The sequence below is a fragment of the Heloderma suspectum genome, chromosome 4 (assembly GCF_057233095.1).
Source record: "Heloderma suspectum isolate Gila_16-S chromosome 4, 16-S_ref, whole genome shotgun sequence".
NCBI classification, from domain to species: Eukaryota; Metazoa; Chordata; class Lepidosauria; order Squamata; family Helodermatidae; genus Heloderma; species Heloderma suspectum.
Genome location: NC_139461.1, coordinates 219730051 through 219748683, shown reverse-complemented (window position 1 = coordinate 219748683; position 18633 = coordinate 219730051). Strand labels below are relative to the sequence as shown.

The 18633-nt window shown below is 40.6% G+C and overlaps 1 protein-coding gene across 12 annotated transcripts in view; it reads left to right on the top strand.

Moving 5' to 3' along the window:
* Positions 1-18633, top strand: part of PATJ (PATJ crumbs cell polarity complex component) — a 236099-nt gene that overhangs the window by 96658 nt on the left and 120808 nt on the right. For all 12 annotated transcript variants that reach the window (XM_084852343.1, XM_084852349.1, XM_084852348.1 and 9 more), the window contains one exon: positions 12768-12870. In XM_084852343.1, the coding sequence (XP_084708469.1) occupies positions 12768-12870 (103 nt within the window). The remainder of the gene's footprint in view (positions 1-12767; positions 12871-18633) is intronic.

Sequence of the window (18633 nt, the reverse complement as noted above, 5' to 3'; positions counted from 1 at the left end):
GGGGGTAAGGTAAGGGTCTTTTTTTTTTTTAAGTGTGCTGTGGTTGAGTGGATGCTGTTGTCTGGGGGCTAAGCTTTTGTAATAGAGTTTGGCTGCGGTGTTGTTTGTTTTGCTTTCGTTAACGATTTTTTTTGTGATTTAAGGTGACATGGCTTTTTAAGTAGCTGAATATTTGTTTGGGTATCCATGGCAATAAATGTGATTAATGAATATGACAGAGAAATAAATATGATTTGCCTGACTGGGTTGGTGAGCTAGGGAAGGAAGATTAAATGTTCTATAAGATGAAATGCTAGAGGACAGGGATGGGTGGAGGGTGCGGGAGATAAAGATGACCAGGTAAGCAGGATGACCATGGATTTTCATCTTTGCTGTCTGTGGTACTATACGCTTCATTGGTGGGGAGGGGAAATACAAAGACAATAACAATTACAAAGAAGAGTTATATATGTAGGATTGCAGAACTATATAAGAAAGGTTTAGCATGGAAAGGTTTAATGAAAAAATAAGCTGGTGGGTAGAAGTCTCCTTTACACATCTTCAGGCTGCATTGTTGGGTTACTGCTGAAGAGAAGTAAGTCTGGAATCAGAAGACTCTCTCCTCTGACAGGGGAAGTAATGGTCAGGTAAAAACCTTCCATTGTGTTTTTCCTTGCTGCCTCTTCTAAATGTGGCAGGAACAGAGGTGAAGCACCTCATGGAAATTAGACAGATTAGGTATGTAGAAATAGCAAGTCTGATCTGCATAATTTGCACATCTGATTTGCATAATATGAAAATGTTAGTGCTAAGATTTGGACCTTGAATACAACAACCCCAATAATAAGTCGTTAGAGCTCCTGGCTCATTTTCGCTCTCTGTAGTTTCTCATCTTAAAAAAGGTATCCACTTAAAATATATCACCCTTTTAACCTTCTGGATTCTAGGTCTCTGCATTTTACAGTTCAAGAACTGAGACCCTAATCCTTCTGAAAGCTGTGAAAGGCGTGCCTTTCATGGCTGCTATAACACTGTAAAATAACTAGCTCCAGTCAGCATACACTTCTTTTCATGTAGGCAATCAAGACATAAAAGAAAACATAACATTTTAAGACATACTATGCATGCACATCAACAGTATATTTTTCCCTTTAGAGATTTCTAAATCAGAATTGCATCAGAATGGTGAAGTGCCGATGGGGCATGTTTGATTTCAGTCAGGAAGGTTATTATTACTAGTTAGTCACAAAGTGATTTACCTCCTTTGTCCTTTCAAAACATAAGGTATATCTTTCAAAACATAAGATATGTCCTTTCAAAACCAAGATATTTTCCTGAAATGGGGACTCAGACTTTTTTTGCTTTCAACTCATGAAGCTGAAAATTGACTAAACCTAGTAGATAAACTATTCCACCATTCACAATGGACTGATAAGCACATAACAGGAGCCAAGCTTAAGCCTGGGATTGCTTCCCATGCAAGTAACAGCTCTGATTTAAAATCACTGTACACCAGTGGATGAGCATAAATAAAGCATTTGCAATTACTAGTAGCCAGCATCCTATTTAAAGGAGCCGGTCTTCAGCAGAGAGGGGAACATATTTCAAATTCATAGGCACTAGCACCAGTATTTTTCTAGCTTAGGCGTCAATGAAATTCAACCAAATTGATGATTTTACTCTTTGTACCTGGGCTTTGTTTGTTCCAAGCAGAGTGTGTAATGCAAGGCCTTTTACTGAAAAGGCTATTAACAACCAGAGATAAGCAGAGATTCATTATACCTATATATAGGTTAATGAGGTAGAATGTACCTTTGCAGAAGCCGTGTTGATTCTTCTTAAGCAAGACTTGTCCTTCTAGATGCTTGATAATGTTATCTTCAATAACACTTTTCACCAATTTAACTAGAACAGGTGTAAAACTAATTGGCCTATAATTTCCTTGATCCCCCTTGATTCCGTTGTAAAATAAGTATTACATCGGCTACTCTCCAGTCCTCTGCCCAATCTTATAATCATGCTACATATTTTTGCTAGAAGATCAGCAATTTCATGCTTGAGTTCTTTAAGACCTCTTGTATGGGTACCATCTGGACCCAATGATTTGTTTGTTTTCAATTTGCCAGGAAGTCAAATTTTGGAAAGCAAAAGGCAACAGTGATAGGGGGAGATAAGCCCAATTAAATGCAAAATTCCAGAGGTTAGCCAGAAGAGATAAGGAATTATTTTTAAACAAGCAATGCGTGGAAGCAGAAGAAGATAATACAATAGGAAGGACAAGAGACCTCTTCCAGAAAATTAGAAACATTGGAGGTAAATTCCAGGCAAAAATAGGTATGATCAAAAACAATGATGGCAAGGACCTAACAGAAGCAGAAGAGATCAAGAAAAGGTGGCAAGAATATACGGAAGATCTGTATAGGAAGGATAATAATATTAGGATAGATTTGACGGTGTGGTCAGTGAGCTAGAGCCAGACATCCTGAAGAGTGAAGCTGAATGGGCTTTAAGAAGCATTGCTAATAACAAGGCAGCAGGAGATGACGGTATCCCAGCTGAACTGTTTAAAATCTTGCAAGAGGATGCTGTCAAGGTGATGCATGCCATATGCCAGCAAATTTGGAAAACACAAGAATGGCCAACAGATTGGAAAAGATCAACTTATATCCCCATACCAAAAAAGGGAAGCACCAAAGAATGTTCAAACTATCGAACAGTGGCACTTATTTTACATGCCAGTAAGGTAATGCTCAAGATCTTGCAAGGTAGATTCCAGCAATTCATGGAACGAGAATTGCCAGATGTACAAGCTGGGTTTAGAAAAGGCAGAGGAACTAGAGACCAAATTGCCAATATCCGCTGGATAATGGAGAAAGCCAGGGAGTTTCAGAAAAACATCTATTTCTGTTTTATTGACTATTCTAAAGCCTTTGACTGTGTGGATCATAACAAATTGTGGCAAGTTCTTGGTGGTATGGGGATACCAAGTCATCTTGTCTGCCTCCTGAGGAATCTGTATAATGACCAAGTAGCAATGGTAAGAACAGACCACAGAACAACGGACTGGTTTAAGATTGGGAAAGGAGTACGGCAGGGTTGTATACTCTCACCCTACCTATTCAACCTGTATGCAGAACACATCATGCGATGTGCTGGGCTTGATGAATCCAAGGCTGGAATTAAAATCTCTGGAAGAAACATTAACAATCTCCGATATGCAGATGATACCACTTTGATGGCTGAAAGCGAGGAGGAGCTGAGGAACCTCATGACGAAGGTGAAAGAAGAAAGTGCAAAAGCTGGGTTGCAGTTAAACCTCAAAAAAACCAAGATTATGGCAACCAGCTTGATTGATAACTGGCAAATAGAGGGAGAAAACGTGGAGGCAGTGACAAACTTTGACTTTCTAGGCGCAAAGATTACTGTAGACGCTGACTGCAGCCAGGAAATCAGAAGACGTTTACTTCTTGGGAGGAGAGCAATGACAAATCTTGATAAAATAGTGAAGAGCAGAGACATCACACTGACAACAAAGGTCAGCATAGTGAAAGCAATGGTATTCCCCGTAGTAACCTATGGCTGCGAGAGCGTGGACCATCAGGAAGGCTGAGCAAAGGAAGATAGATGCTTTTGAACTGTGGTGCTGGAGGAAAATTCTGAGAGTGCCTTGGACTGCAAGAAGATCAAACCAGTCCATACTCCAGGAAATTAGGCCAGACTGCTCACTTGAGGGAATGATATTAAAGGCAAAACTTAAGCACTTTGGCCACATAATGAGAAGACAGGACACCCTGGAGAAGACGCTGATGCTAGGGAAAGTGGAAGGCAAAAGGAAGAGGGGCTGACCAAGGGCAAAATGGATGGATGATATTCTGGAGGTGACGGACTCGACCTTGGGGGAGCTGGGGGTGGCGACGGCCGACAGGAGGCTCTGGCGTGGGCTGGTCCATGGAGTCACGAAGAATCGGAGGCGACTGACCGAATAAACAACAACAACCTAGAACTTAATTTCTTATCACCACTGTTTTACCTCAGTTCCTTGGATTCCATTCCTGAAAATGTTAGTTCAGTCATAGGTATCTGCTGAATATCTTCTGCAATGAAGTCAGATGCAAAGCTTCTCTGAAGTCTGCAATCTCCTCCTTCAGTACTCCTTTAAACCCCTTGTCATTGATCAGTCCAACCACCTCCCTAGCAAGTTTCCTACTTCTGATGTATTTAAAGAATGTAAATACTATGCATGTGTGCATGTTCTTAATGGTTTTTATGGTAATTATATATAATTTATAGTTCATATTTTTTCCCTTCACATTGTGAACTTAAGGGTTTTTTAAATCAGTAGTTATTAGTACAATTGCATTTTCTTAGGTTTTACGTGTTGGATCTAAAGGCATGAGAAAACAGCCCTGATTTGGGGAGCTAGATGTATTATTTTAGCATAAGAAGATTACACCTACCCACTGTACAGACGATGACATACAGCTGAATAGGATATTTTCCCATTCCAATCCAGTAGAGGGGAGCATAAGCAGTTCCATCCAGCTAGTGCATCACCCTATCTGGGGATAGCACATCCAAACATAGCTTGTGCGGATAGTTCAAAAATATGTGATCAGTGTCCTGGAAAAATGCAGTAATTGACCGCACCATTTTGGTTTCCTGGAGAAAGGGAGATTCCCAAGTCTGAGACTGGCAGCTGACAATGTCTCTGATTCACACATGTATGTTCATCACTTGATGGTACAATGAACATGCATGTGTGAACTGGTTCTTGGAGCTCTGCCAGTGAGACTGGGTGCATGGAGGTCTCCATGAAGAAGCTATTTTCTTACTTAGTCACTGAAGATCAGTTCCTATCTATATCATGGATACATCAAATGCATGTCTATATGGTAATGCAAACATGCTTACAATATTGAGGTATTCCCCAGATGCCAGTTTAAAAAGCAATCTCATTGTGAAGATACTACTCAAGCAGAATTTCTGTTTTTCGAAAATAAAGTTTAAAAATATCTTGTATGAGCCTGCGGGCAGAAGTTGTACTGTTAAATTATGCAGCATTCCTGGTTGTTCAAAACACGAACAAAATGTGGTTGTTCTGCTAATGGTTTTTAAAAATTATTATTAGCAGTAAGCATTCCTGTTCATCACTTAGACTAGTAATAGTGCACGTGCATACATAGGATGTGATCAAAGGCTAATGGAATATATGAGTTCTGGAGCTGGCATATAATTGGGGATTTGTGGCAAAGGGGCTTGTGTAACTTAGTGAAGCCATAAGCTACGGCCGTGCAGGGCCACCCAAGATGGACAGGTCATGGCAAAGAGTTTTGACAAAATGTGGTCCACTGGAGAAGGAAATGGCAACCCACTCCAGTATTCTTGCCAAGAAAACCCCATGGAACGTATCACAAGGCTAAAAGAGATGACGCCAGAAGATGAGCCCTTCAGGTCGGAAGGTGTCCAATATACTACTGGGGAAGAGTAGAGGGAATTTCCAAGTAGCGCCAGAAAGAGTGAAGCGGCTGGGCCAAAGCCGAAAGGACACTCAGCTGTGGATGTGTCTGGTGGTGAAAAGAAAGTCCGATGCTGTAAAGGACAATATTGTTTAGGAACCTGGAATGTAAGATCAATGAATCAAGGTAAGCTTGAGGTGGTCAAACATGAGATAGCAAGATTGAACATCGACATCTTGGGAATCAGCGAACCAAAATGGACAGGCATGGGCGAATTTAATTCAGGTGACCATTATATCTACTACTGTGGGCAAGAATCCCTTAGAAGAAATGGAGCAGCACTCATAGTCAACAAAAGGGTGGGAAAAGCAGTACTGGGGTACAATCTCAAAAACGATAGAATGATCTCAGTACGAATCCAAGGCAAACCATTCAACATCACAGTAATTCAAGTCTATGCCCCAACCACTGAGGCCGAAGAAGCTGAGGTTGATCGGTTCCATGAAGACCTACAACACCTTCAAGAACTAACACCCAAAAAAGATGTCCTCTTCATCATAGAGGATTGGAATGCTAAAGGAGGAAGTCAAGAAATCACCGGGATAACAGGCAAGCATGGCCTTGGTGTACAAAATGAAGCAGGACAAAGGCTAATAGAGTTTTGCCAAGAGAACACACTGATCATAGCAGATACTCTTTTCCAACAGCACAAGAGCGACTCTACACATGGCCATCACCAGATGGTCACTATCGAAATCAGATTGATTATGTCCTTTGCAGCCAAAGACGGAGAAGCTCTATACAGTCAGTAAAAACAAGACCTGGAGCTGACTGTGGCTCAGATCGTGAGCTTCTTATTGCAAAATTTCGGCTTGAATTGAAGAACATAGGGAAAACCACTAAACCATTCAGGTATGACCTAAATCATATCCCTTATGAATATACAGTGGAGGTGAGGAATAGATTTCAGGGATTAGACCTGATAGACAGAGTGCGTGAGGAACTATGGACGGAGGTCCGTAACATTGTTCAGGAGGCAGCAACTCAAGCCATCCCAAAGAAAAAGAAATGCAAGAAAGCAAAGTGGCTGTGATGAGGCTTTACAAGTAGCTGAGGAAAGAAGGGAAGCAAAAAGCAAGGGAGAAAGGGGAAGATATACCCTACTGAATGCAAATTTCCAAAGAATAGCAAGGAGAGATAAGGCCTTCTTAAATGAACAATGCAAAGAAATCGAGGAAAACAATAGAATGGGAAAGACTAGAGATCTTTTCAAGAACATCAGAGATATCAACGGAATGTTTTGTGCAAAGATGGGCATGCTAAAGGACAAAAAAGGCAGGGACCTAACAGAAGCGGATGAGATTCAGAAGAGGTGGAAAGAATACACAGAAGAACTATACCGGAAAGATCTGAATGTCCCTGATAGCCATGATAGTGCGGTCACTGACCTTGAGCTGGACATCCTAGAGAGTGAAGTCAAGTGGGCCTTAGGAAGCATTACTAACTAATTATAAAGCTAGCGGAGATGACAGTATTCCAGCTGAGCTATTTACAATCCTAAAAGATGATGCTGTTAAAAGTGCTGCACTCAATATGCTAACAAATTTGGAACACTCAACAGTGGCCACAAGACTCGAAAAGGTCATTCCAATTCCAAAGAAGGGCAATGCCAAAGAGTGTTCAAACTACCGTATAATTGCGCTCATTTCACAAGCCAGCAAGGTTATGCTCAAAATCCTACAAGCTAGGCTTCAGCAATATGTGAACCGAGAACTACCAGAAGTACAAGCTGGGTTTCAAAGAGGCAGAGGAACTAGAGATCAAATCGCCAATATTCGCTGGATCACGGAGAAAGTAAGACAATTCCAGAAAAATGTCTATTTCTGCTTCATTGACTATGCTAAAGCCTTTGATTGTGTGGATCACAACAAACTCTGGCAAATTCTTAAAGAGATGGGAGTACCAGACCACCTCACCTGTCTCCTGAGAAACCTGTACAAGGGTCAAGAAGCAACAGTAAGAACCGGACATGGAACAACCGATTGGTTCAAAATTGAGAAAGGAGTATGACAAGGCTGTATATTGTCGCCCCTGCTTATTTAACTTATATGCAGAGTACATCATGAGAAACGCTGGGTTGGATGAATCACAGGTCGGAATTAAGATTGCCGGGAGAATTATCAACAACCTCAGATATGCAGATGATACCACCCTAATGGCAGAAAGCGAAGAGGATCTAAAGAGCCTCTTGTTGAGGGTGAAAGTGGAGAGTGCAAAAGCTGGTTTGAAACTCAACATTAAAAAAACGAAGATCATGGCATCTGGCCCCATCACTTCCTGGCATATAGAAGGGGAAGAAATGGAAGCAGTGACAGATTTTATTTTCTTGGGCTCCAAGATCACCGCAGACGGTGACCGTAGCCATGAAATTAAGACGTTTGCTCCTTGGGAGGAAAGCTATGGCAAACCTAGACAGCATAATAAGAAGCAGAGACATCACCTTGCCAACAAAGGTTCATATAATCAAAGCTATGATTTTCCCAGTAGTAACATATGGCTGTGAGAGCTGGACTATAAGGAAAGCTGACCACTGAAGAACTGATGCTTTCGAACTGTGGTGCTGGAGAAGACTTTTACAAGTCCCCTGGACTGCAAGGAGGTCAAATCAGTCAGTCCTAAAGGAAATCAACCCTGAGTGCTCATTGGAAGGACAGATACTGAAGCTGAAGCTCAAATACTTTGGCCACCTAATGCAGAGAGAAAACTCCCTGGAAAAGACCCTGATGCTGGGAAAGACTGAAGGCAAAAGGAGAAGGGGACGGCAGAGGATGAGATGGCTAGGTAGCATCACCGATGAAATGAATATGAATTTGAGCACACTCCGGGAGAGAGCGCAGGACAGGAAGGCCTGGCATGCTATGGTCCATGGCATCATGAAGAGTCGGACACGACTTAATGACTGAACAACAACAACAAAGTATCTTGTTGTGCAGAGTCCTGTGCAGTAAAACAAAAGACAAAAGGATAGAGACATGTTCTGATAGACTCTTGGTCATAGTCCTCAGAGGTCCTTCAGTTGTACACTAAAGGTTATTTAAACCTAGCAGTGCCTGTTTATTAGATTTATATCCTGCCTTTTCATTGGTATGCTCAAGGTGGTAAACAAATTATTATGGCACAAAACAGTTATTTATTTGAATAGCAGCTTGCTCTCTTGCCCATTCTATGTTGCACAAGAAACTGTTTTTGGATTCAAATGTAGTTTGTCGTATGGGGCATGGCTGAGGCTGCTGCTTGGGAAGGAGGAACTTCAAAAAACTCATTGAACACATAGACCACTGAGTGCAACTCATTAATCTATGGATTCTCAAACTATGTTATGAGAAATTATTGGTTGAACCCTCCTCAGATATAGCTTCATTTACAATAGGGTGTTATAATCCAATACATGGAGTGAAGCAAACAGATGTAAGGTTAAGGAGGCAGGGTGTGGGTGAGGACACTTAAGAAGCTTCTTTTTACCAGGTCAGACTATTTGCCTATCTAGCCTAATATTGTTTACTCTGACTGGCAGCAGCTCCCCAGAGTTTCACATAGAAAGAAGTCTTCCCCATCACTTGCTATACTACCTGATCTTTTTAACTGGAGATGTTGGGGATTGAACCTGGGATCCTCAGTATATAAAGCTCTTTCACTGAGGTATGGGTTAAAAATAGGGAATGCTCCTGTGAGTCGGAGTTGAACCAATGACCTAAAGATGCCCTTGAACACGCACTACAGTCCTCCATTCTACCAACTGCACATTCACTTTAAGCAAGAGTTTCTCTTTGAGCTAAATTATTTCTGCAAAACATGGCCCCTCCAGGAAATTCCTGACTTGTGTGGCAGATAACTTCCTCCTACAGAAAATAGAGGAAGGAACTAGAGGATTGGCTATCCTTGACTTGATCCTAACCAACAGAGATGACTTAGTGGATAAAGTAGCAGTTACAGGAACTCTGGGGGAAAGCGACCATGTTATACTTGAGTTCTTGGTTCTAAGATAAGCAAAAGCCAAGTGTAGTCAAACGCGTACCCTGGATTTTAGGAAAGCTGATTTTAATAAACTCAGAACAATGATAAGTAAGGTCCCATTGCAAGCAACTCTAGGGGGAAAAGGAGTCCAAGATTGGTGGGAGCTTTTAAAAAAGGAAATTCTCAAGGCACAATTACAAACAATTCCAACAAGAAGAAAAGGTGGAAGACAACAAAAGAAGCCAATGTGGCTTCACAAAAAGCTTAGAGATGACCTGAAAACAAAAAAGGACACATATAGGAAGTGGAAGGAAGGCCAAGTAACAAAGGAAGAGTACAGGCAGGCAGCACAGAATTGCAGGGATGGCGTCAGGGAGGCTAAAGCTGAGAACGAGCTGAGGTTAGCAAGAGATGCTAAAAGCAACAAAAAGCCTTGCTTTAGTATGTTCATAGTAAAAGGCAGAGGAAAGAAATGGTGGTTCAGCTATTAAGTATGGATGGCAAAATGATAACTGGTGACAAAGAAAAGGCAGAAGTGCTCAATTCCTACTTTAGCTCAGTCTTCTTCTGAAAGAAGGTCTATGACCCCCCGGCAAAGGCGAAGTACAGGCTGAAGGGGCAGGATTGCAGCTTGAGATCAATAGGCATATGGTCAAGGAACACCTAATTACTTTGAATGAGTTCAGATCTACAGGGCCAGATGAACTGCACCGCAGAGTAATAAAGGAACTGGCAGAAGAGCTCTCAGAACCACTGTCTATTATCTTTGAGAATTCATGGAGGACAGGTGAAGTGCCAGTTGACTGGAGGCGGGCTAATGTTGTCCCTGTCTTCAGAAAGTGCAAAAAGGAGGAACCTGGGAACTACAGACCAGTCAGTCTGACATCAATCCCTGGGAAAATTTTGGAACAGATTCTAAAGCAATCCATCTGTAAGCACCTTGAACACAATGCAGTGATTACTCGAAGCCAGCATGGATTTGTCAAGAAATCTGATCTCATTTTTTGATCAGGTCAGCTCCCTTGTGGACTGTGGGAATGCTGTGGACATAATATACCTCGACTTCAGCAAAGCTTTTGACAAAGTGCCCCATGATATCCGGATGAGCAAACTAGCTCAAAGTGGGCTAGATGAAACAATGATCCGGTGGATCCACAGTTGGCTACAGAATGGGATTCAAAGAGTGCTTATCAATGGGATCTTCTCAAACTGGGGAGAGGTAACAAGTGGGGTACCACAGGGCTCAGTCCTGGGCCCAGTGCTCTTCAACATTTTTATTAATGACTTGGAAGAGGAGGTGCAGGAAATGCTGATCAAATTTGCAGATGACCCAAAATTGGGCGGGATAGCTAATACTTCGGAAAACAGAAACACAATTCAGAGTGTGAATTTTGAATGTTGTCTGCTTGCATCATCTTTGTGCTTGTGCTCCCTTTTGTTTTCCTCACTTGGGCAAGTCTTCAGTTTTCTGAAGGAAGCTCTCTTTTCTCTAATAGCTCCCTTAACACTGCTCGTTAACCATGCTGGCGACCTCTTGGACTTAGTGCTACCTTTCCAAACCTGTGGTATACATTTCAGCTGGGCTGCTGCTTGGGAAGGAGGAACTTCAAAAATCTCATTGAACACATGGAATCACAGGTTCTAGACTGTGGATCTACTTTTTAAATTTTAAATTTAAAGGATGGATTTTACTTCTTTAAAAAGGCAGCAGTACCACATCTTTAGACAATATCAAAATAATCATCATGCTTGTGAAAATTGTATTTGAATGAGGGTCAAAGTAAAAAAAAGGGGGGGGAGCCTGGGATCCAGAACCATACAGGATAACTCATTAGGTCCCAGGGCATGGTCTGAAGGCACATGAGGCAGCCACCTTGTTGAAGCTAAGGGTTAGTGCTTGGAGGTGGGACCACCTGGGAATCCCATGGAGGCACCTTGAGTTCCATGATGGAAGAAAGGTGGGGTATAACTGTAATAAATAAATATTTATTTATTTAAATTGAGTTAAATAACTTGAGACTTTTAAAAACATGTTTGGTTTTAAGAGAAGAATTATAGTGGATTCTTAAAGTTCATGTGGCCTTTGGTAGCAGCCATTCCTCCAAATATTCCATTCCCTTTAAACTCCTAAACTTCTCTTCAGTGCTTCTGTGATTGAAAACTTTTCATTTAGATATATTGCAGCCTTGGTGTGATTTTGTTGTTACGAAGGTTTTTTTTATCAAATAGATGAGTTTACAAGTGTATATATATGCATGCTTTTACTATTTACTGTCTGGATTAAATTTGTTTTATACACATATGAATATCATAATTCTGGAAATCATTTTCAAATAACGTGCTGCTTTTTATTACATTCTCCAATTTTGCATTTAACTTCTACCCCATGTCACTGATGTTTAGAATAATGTGCATTTACAATAAATGTGAGTTGTTGAAACAAGGTTGTAACAACATACATCAAGATGTTGGTTTTACTATAGGCATTGGAGAAAAAACTCTCTAAAGATGATGTGTGGACCCTTGGGTAATAATTCTGTATTGCATACAAAGGATTTTTTTCAGCCATTTGTGTTGATCGCATGGCATCTGGTACTTACCATTCACTAAAGTGCATTTTGCTATTAACACTGTGATTCTATGAGATACAATTGAGTATAGTAAAACTATGCAGCTCAAGAATGATTCAGTTAGCTGAGCCAGTAAAACAGAGTCTTGGCTCTGTCTCCTGCTGCAGTATTCCTGAGCCACTTTAAGTCTGATATGCTCTACTTTATGCGTTATCGAAAGTGCCTTTATTTATATGAGGTAATGGAATTTTATTGAAAGTTTTATAATATATAACTTATGTTAATCGGAGCTAAGATCTAAATAAAATACTGTAGTCTGTAATGTCTATAGAGCTTTTATACAGAAAATATTTGTCTGTAAAGTGCACCAGAAACAATAGGTTTATTTTTAAAAGCATTGAAGTCTTTGTCAAAAAATGGGATCTTTTAATTTATGTTGTCAGTTAAGTACCATGCTATTATCATTTTTGTATATATATTTACAGTGAAATACTCCCACCCAACTCAACCCAGAAACCTAACATGAAATTAATGTTCTATATTTTCTGCCTTTATGTTCTGGTTCAAAAATGTTTTGTGTGGGTTGGTTGGTTGGTTGGTTGGTTGGTTTCTTTTAAAGAAACCAAAGCACTAAAATGGGAAATATGCTTACCTTAATTATTCCTTTTCTAGAAAATGAAAACTATGTGATAGTCTTGGGCATAATCAGCAGGGCTTCACCCCTACCCCACCTTTGTTTTCTTTTTAGAAGAAAAGTGGAGTTCCACCACCCATGAAATTGCCACCACCTTACAAAGGACCAAAAAAGTCAAGCTCTGAAGAGCTGGAGGAGGAGGACATGTATACAGAGGGTAAATTATTACATTTTACTAGATCTATTGAATGTCTGTATTAAGGATTGTTCTTAGGCTATGATACTACTTCCTGTGGTTTTGCATGCTACCAATACTTGTAGGACTAGAATTAAATGTTTGCCAAAGTACTGAGATTTGGAATTCTGATGGAAAAAATACTTTTTTTCTCCACTGCACTCATTCAAATGGAACTGGGAGTCCCTTGAGGCCAATAGCATGCAATGTTCTAAAACTTCACTACTGAGGAGGGAGAACTTCATAGTGTGCAATAAGGATCATGTGTACATTACCTCATCTATGCATTTACTGCTTAGTCTGCTGAGAGATCTCCACTTTTACGAGGAGTAACCGGGCCTTGAGTATATTTTCTTCTTAGAATCAGCATTGGTCAGATGTGCCCTCTTCTTGATGCAGTTTCATAACTGGTTTATTTGGTTTTTCCTATTTGTATCATGCTAAAGAGTGTGCTTGCAGAAAGGAGATTCAAAAGCACCTTAATTTCATTTTTATATTGTGGTCCGGATTCTTTTGGTACTAACAAGAAAGTCCACTGCACCTAACTCCTCCCCTATAGCTCATACATCCTTACCATTCATTTTAAATGGTAGTGCTGGCTTTTTGCATGAGGAGAAACAGACACCACAAAAGAGAGGAAACTGTGGTACAGAGAGTGGCTATAGGGGAACCCTTGTAACGGTTCAAAACTGAATAAGATGTAGTGAAGGGATAGGTAGATGGGAGTGAAAGAGCGCAGGTGACTGGAAGTGGGAGATCTGAATTTCAGGTGAAAATGGTAAACTCTGTACTGAGGGGAAGAGGAAGTCCACCTCTTGTGGGACGCATGATGGTGCCTCTGTAGGTGGCCCTCATCTTCTCTCTGAGCGTTCTTTTTCCTCCCTGTTGCATGGTAGCTTGTGCTGTTTCTCCATTTTGCCTTGCTGCTATAAGAACCAGAAGCGCATGCAGTGTAGTAGTAATGTAGTAGACGTAATATGTTGGACCACGTCGCTGTCAATTTATGGACGAAATGAGGTGAGGCAAAGGCAATCATGAGGAATGGTCTATGACAGGAAACACAGCAACAGAGACCCATTGTTGCTCAGATCAGCCTAAACTGGATGGTTTTAGAGGGATGAGGGAGTACTATACAGATTGTTGCAGCATATTATACTTAAGAGTTTTCCTTGCTGACAAGGATAGTTTCCCTTTAGTTACCTTCTTTAGCCAGTGGTGCCCAAGTACACAGTTATGGAGGAAGGAAAGTCCATTCTGGCTGTTCTTGCAACCATCTAAGGACGCCTGATCATAAGGCCAACCTTAGAACTGCTTTGCATTGCAGAAAAAAATCTATAAAACCTCGGGCAGTATCCAATGTGGCCGCTGCACTCCGGGTGATTGTGTTGCATCAATGGGACCCACCACTTGCACAATGGGTAGTTAGCACTTCATAAAGAAACTTGTGCAAGCTCCACTAACCTGTTCCATTCCAGAAATAAGCATTTCTGCTTGTGTCAGGTTGGTTTAAGAACTGCTAGCTCCCCATTGCACTAGCAGTGAGTCCTGCTGGCACATTGGCAGCATAGGATACTCCCCCATGTTATTCTGTAGATGAAGATTACAATATGATATTGTAATTCTTGCTTAATCTTTGTATGACTTTGACAAATGGCCACATGTGTTAATTGACTGATGACTTGCATTGACTGCCCCATGAATCTATTAGAGAATGTGGCTCCAGGACCTTTTGCTTAGGAGAGGTAGGACTCAAAGGGGAAGAGGAAAATAATTTTACTGTTATAAAAAAAGAAAAAGAGGAACGTACAGTGCTACCTTGAGGTGAAGAGGAGTAAAAACACTGCCTCTCCAATAGATGTCACTGCAGCCACCAAGAAATGCTGCTGAACCTGATGTGAAAAAGGCAGAATAACTTTAGAAACCTTTCTGGAAAATATAGTCTTTTGACACTTAATGTTTAATTGTTGTTAGATTTTCTTAATGTGCTAGAGAGTGCTTTAGTCTCTCAAAGTTGACACACAAACAGGTGACAAATATTGTAGGCAAATAGGTTAGGTTTTAACTTGGTGCTGTACATCAGGAGTAGGCAACCTGGTACCCTCCAGATGTTTTGGGCTACAATTCCCATAATCCTTTGCCATTGGCTATGTTGGCTGGTGCCGATGGGAGTTGTAGTCTAAAACATCTAGCGAGCACCAGGTTGCATACCCCTACTATACGTTAATCCTTATTTAATGTGTAAGTAAGTTGTATTATTCTTTCCGATTTCTTTGAATTCGTTTTCTCGCCTTTTCTTAAAGGACAGTGGAACACTGCTAACATTGCAAGTTTCCATAAGTTTCCATAATACACCCCAGAACTAGCCCTGCCATTAGGCAATATGAGGCAGCCACTCAGGCGGCAGATGGCAGGGTACAGAGAATAACAGCAAGATGTTGGGAGGACAGGGTTGTGTGTGCCACACAGTTTGCTCTGCACCCCCTAAGCTCGCCTGCTGCTTCCAAGTGCAGTGGAGGACACTGTCCTTTTGCCAGTGTCGAAGTAAAATTCAGTTGCCAGTCCAGTCAGCTTCTGTACATAGAATGAAGATGGGACTTGTCTTGTCCTTTGCCTCAGGCAGCAAATTTTTTTGGCCCAGTCCTGATGCGCCCCTCATGTGACTGTAACTGTCCTTCTCTCTGTTTATATATGTAAAATATCTGTGCATAGATTGTTACAGCTGTTGGTGCAGTGTTGTAACACTGAAAAAGCCTTCTTTAAGAACTGTTCGGAGAATTGTAACTGATAACAACACTTTGGTTCTTTCCCTGTTAATAAACTGAGCAGATGGTATCTGTGTGGATGTGTTCACGTCCAAGAATATCAGAAAAGAGGCATAGAGGATGCTCTTCAGCTGGAAAGAAACATCCTCTTTTGGAGCAAATAATGAATAGGGAGTCCCAAATGTTAAATTCCTATAATTAGTGCTTGTGACTTTATTTAATTGCTATAAAAATAAATATTAAATGGTTCCATTTTTGTACATTTTACTGAAAAGGCAATAAATGCCTTAAAATCATTAAAATCATCTTATCTGCATGGCAGTGATAAGGATTTAGACTGGTTGAACGTTAAGAGAGGATAGTTTTTTTGTTTCTGGAATATAAACGTGATCCTCTGCTACATGTCTGATAATGTGAAAACTGAAACATAACACGTAAGCAACTCTACAGGGCTGACAGGCATTCATTGATAACTGGAACCAGAAACGTGCATCTATAAATATATGTGATTGGATGTTATAAACCATTTATCTGCAATTAAGAGTGGGCCATTAAAAATCGTATTAGCTGTAGCTAGCTGAGTAGGAAAGGGACAGTGTTGTGTTAAACTGACCTGTGTTTCGGGACAGGGATGCCATTTAAATATTAGTGATCTCCAGCAATGCAACAACACAGCAGCACTAGCAGCAGCAGTAGAGCGTCAGTGGGTCAGATGTGGGAAACCAGGGATTTGCTTTTCCCTGCATAGTTGTGCCGGCAGCTGACAGATGTAACTGTTTGCTTGTTGGCAAGCTTGAAATTAAGTGTAATTGATCACATCTCATAATAGAAAGAGAACTGACTGCTCGCCCTTAAGGCGAGGGAAATCTCTCAGTCAGGCCCAAGGTCGTCAGAAGAAAGACGAGCTCTGAGTCTCTTTCTGTGTGTTGTGTGATGAGGATTTGAGCTGCTCACAGCATTTGAATGTTTGTCAGGAATGCAGATACCTTGAAGTGCATACTCATACAGCAATGGTACAAGGGGGTTTCCCAGGTACGTAGTATCTACATATTGTACTTATTTTCACAGTGCATTTTCAGCATTTAATAATGAGTGAAAATGAAAAGCTAAATGAGAATAGCATTTTGTTTCTTTTTGAGTTATTTGTATGCAGGAAGGATTGATGGTTAGATGGGATTCTGCTGCTTTTAAAAATGTATTAGGTAAGTTTTAAGTCTGAAATCATTGATGTAATCCATTTGAATCAGCCTGTGAAGCTGACAGCATCAGATATCTGTTGTGGCTGCTTAAAACTTATTTGTTTTTAATATCAAAATATGTAAACAGATGGTGGCTCTTTTATGTTTTGCCTTGGAAGACTCTAGATAAATGTTTAGAATACAATAAAAAGCTTCTGTTGAGATTTACATTTTTAACATGTTCATTGTATAAGGGCAAAAGAATGTGAGTAAACGAGCTATTTTCCACAAAGTGTGGAATATTACAATATTACTTGCTGTGAGGTCTGAGAGGCTCTCTCTATCCATATATATAGTAAATAGAATTCAAATATTTAGTGTGAGCTCCATGTGTGCACATGTGTGTCTGTGTTTATTTGTATAATCCCCCCCCTCGCCCCATGTCTAAATATTTAACCCTATGAAGGACATACCAAAGACAATAGTTCAGTATGTTTGGTATCTCTCTTTTTTACTTCAGCCTTTGTCAAATGTTGCATAGAACTTCATGAAGCACTTGATTCTATATACAAAGTGGCTTTGGAGAACATCAGAGAAGGAATTCTCTTAGTCAACCTGGCACTTTATCACTGAGGAACACTTAACATCACTGCAGTGACTTGCAGTTAGAGATATGACGTAACAGGTTGTGAGACAGGGTGTGTGGGCATTTGCCAGATGAGGAATACATTATAATTTCTCATTAATGCATGCCAGAGGCTGCTTTTATACATAAGCTGAATATATGGCTCCAAACTGCATCTTTTAGCAGTACCCATTACAAATAATACGATGGTACTGCAAAGGGAAGTGAGCAAGAAACACCAGTCCCAGCCAAGCAGCACAGCTGTAACATTCTAATGAGAATACAGAGCATGCTGCTTGCTTACTTAGTTTTGTATGTCTGAAATACATCTTCACTGTGTACTTGTTTTTAAAACAGGGAGTTTTGAGAATGTGAAATGTAAATAATTTGCTCTAGGAAGGAAAACTCAAAATGCCTGTCAGCACTTATGTTCTTATTGGTTACAGAATATTATCTGAAATTACATAAATTAATATGTCACCTGTCCATTCATGCTTATTCATTCAGAAGCATTTTCTTTAACAGTTCCCTGTCTTGGATCATCAATATGGCTATTGCCTCAGTATTTTTCCTTTTTTAAGTAGTATATTTCAGTAATATGATCCTGCACCCCCTAGAAGTGTAATAGAGATACCTTCTCAGTTATTTTGCAGATAACCAGATAAATTTGCAAACTGTGTACAGGTGATGCACAGGGCAAAGATTCTTTGAAATCTTCTAATCCCTTTTATAGTTTGGATGTGTTTTGAAAGTAGGTCTGTCTTTTCATTATCTATAGTGATGAGGCAGTAGTCCCACTGCACTACTGATCTGAAACTGTTGATCTGTCCTATGGTCCTATTATACTATGCGTAGAACTTATTGGCTTCGATCCACAGATATCCTGCATGAGTGCAAAATGAGTGGCCCAACCAAATTTCTAAAATTTCCCCATCCTGCTGCAGCTGTTTGTGCCTCATCCCAGGACATTCTAGATGGTCTCTTGATCCTCATGAGTAGCTTTTGGGGAGGCACAGGGGGATGTCATGTTGGAGGGAGGAGGCAGGAAAGATGTGTTGTGTGAATGAGTTCTGTTCAATCTCATCTGGATCCAACCCAATATTTTATGCAAATGAATGCACAAAACTGAGAGAAAACTTTTACTAGACAGAATAGGCTTGGGAGGGGCAATTTGGAGCAG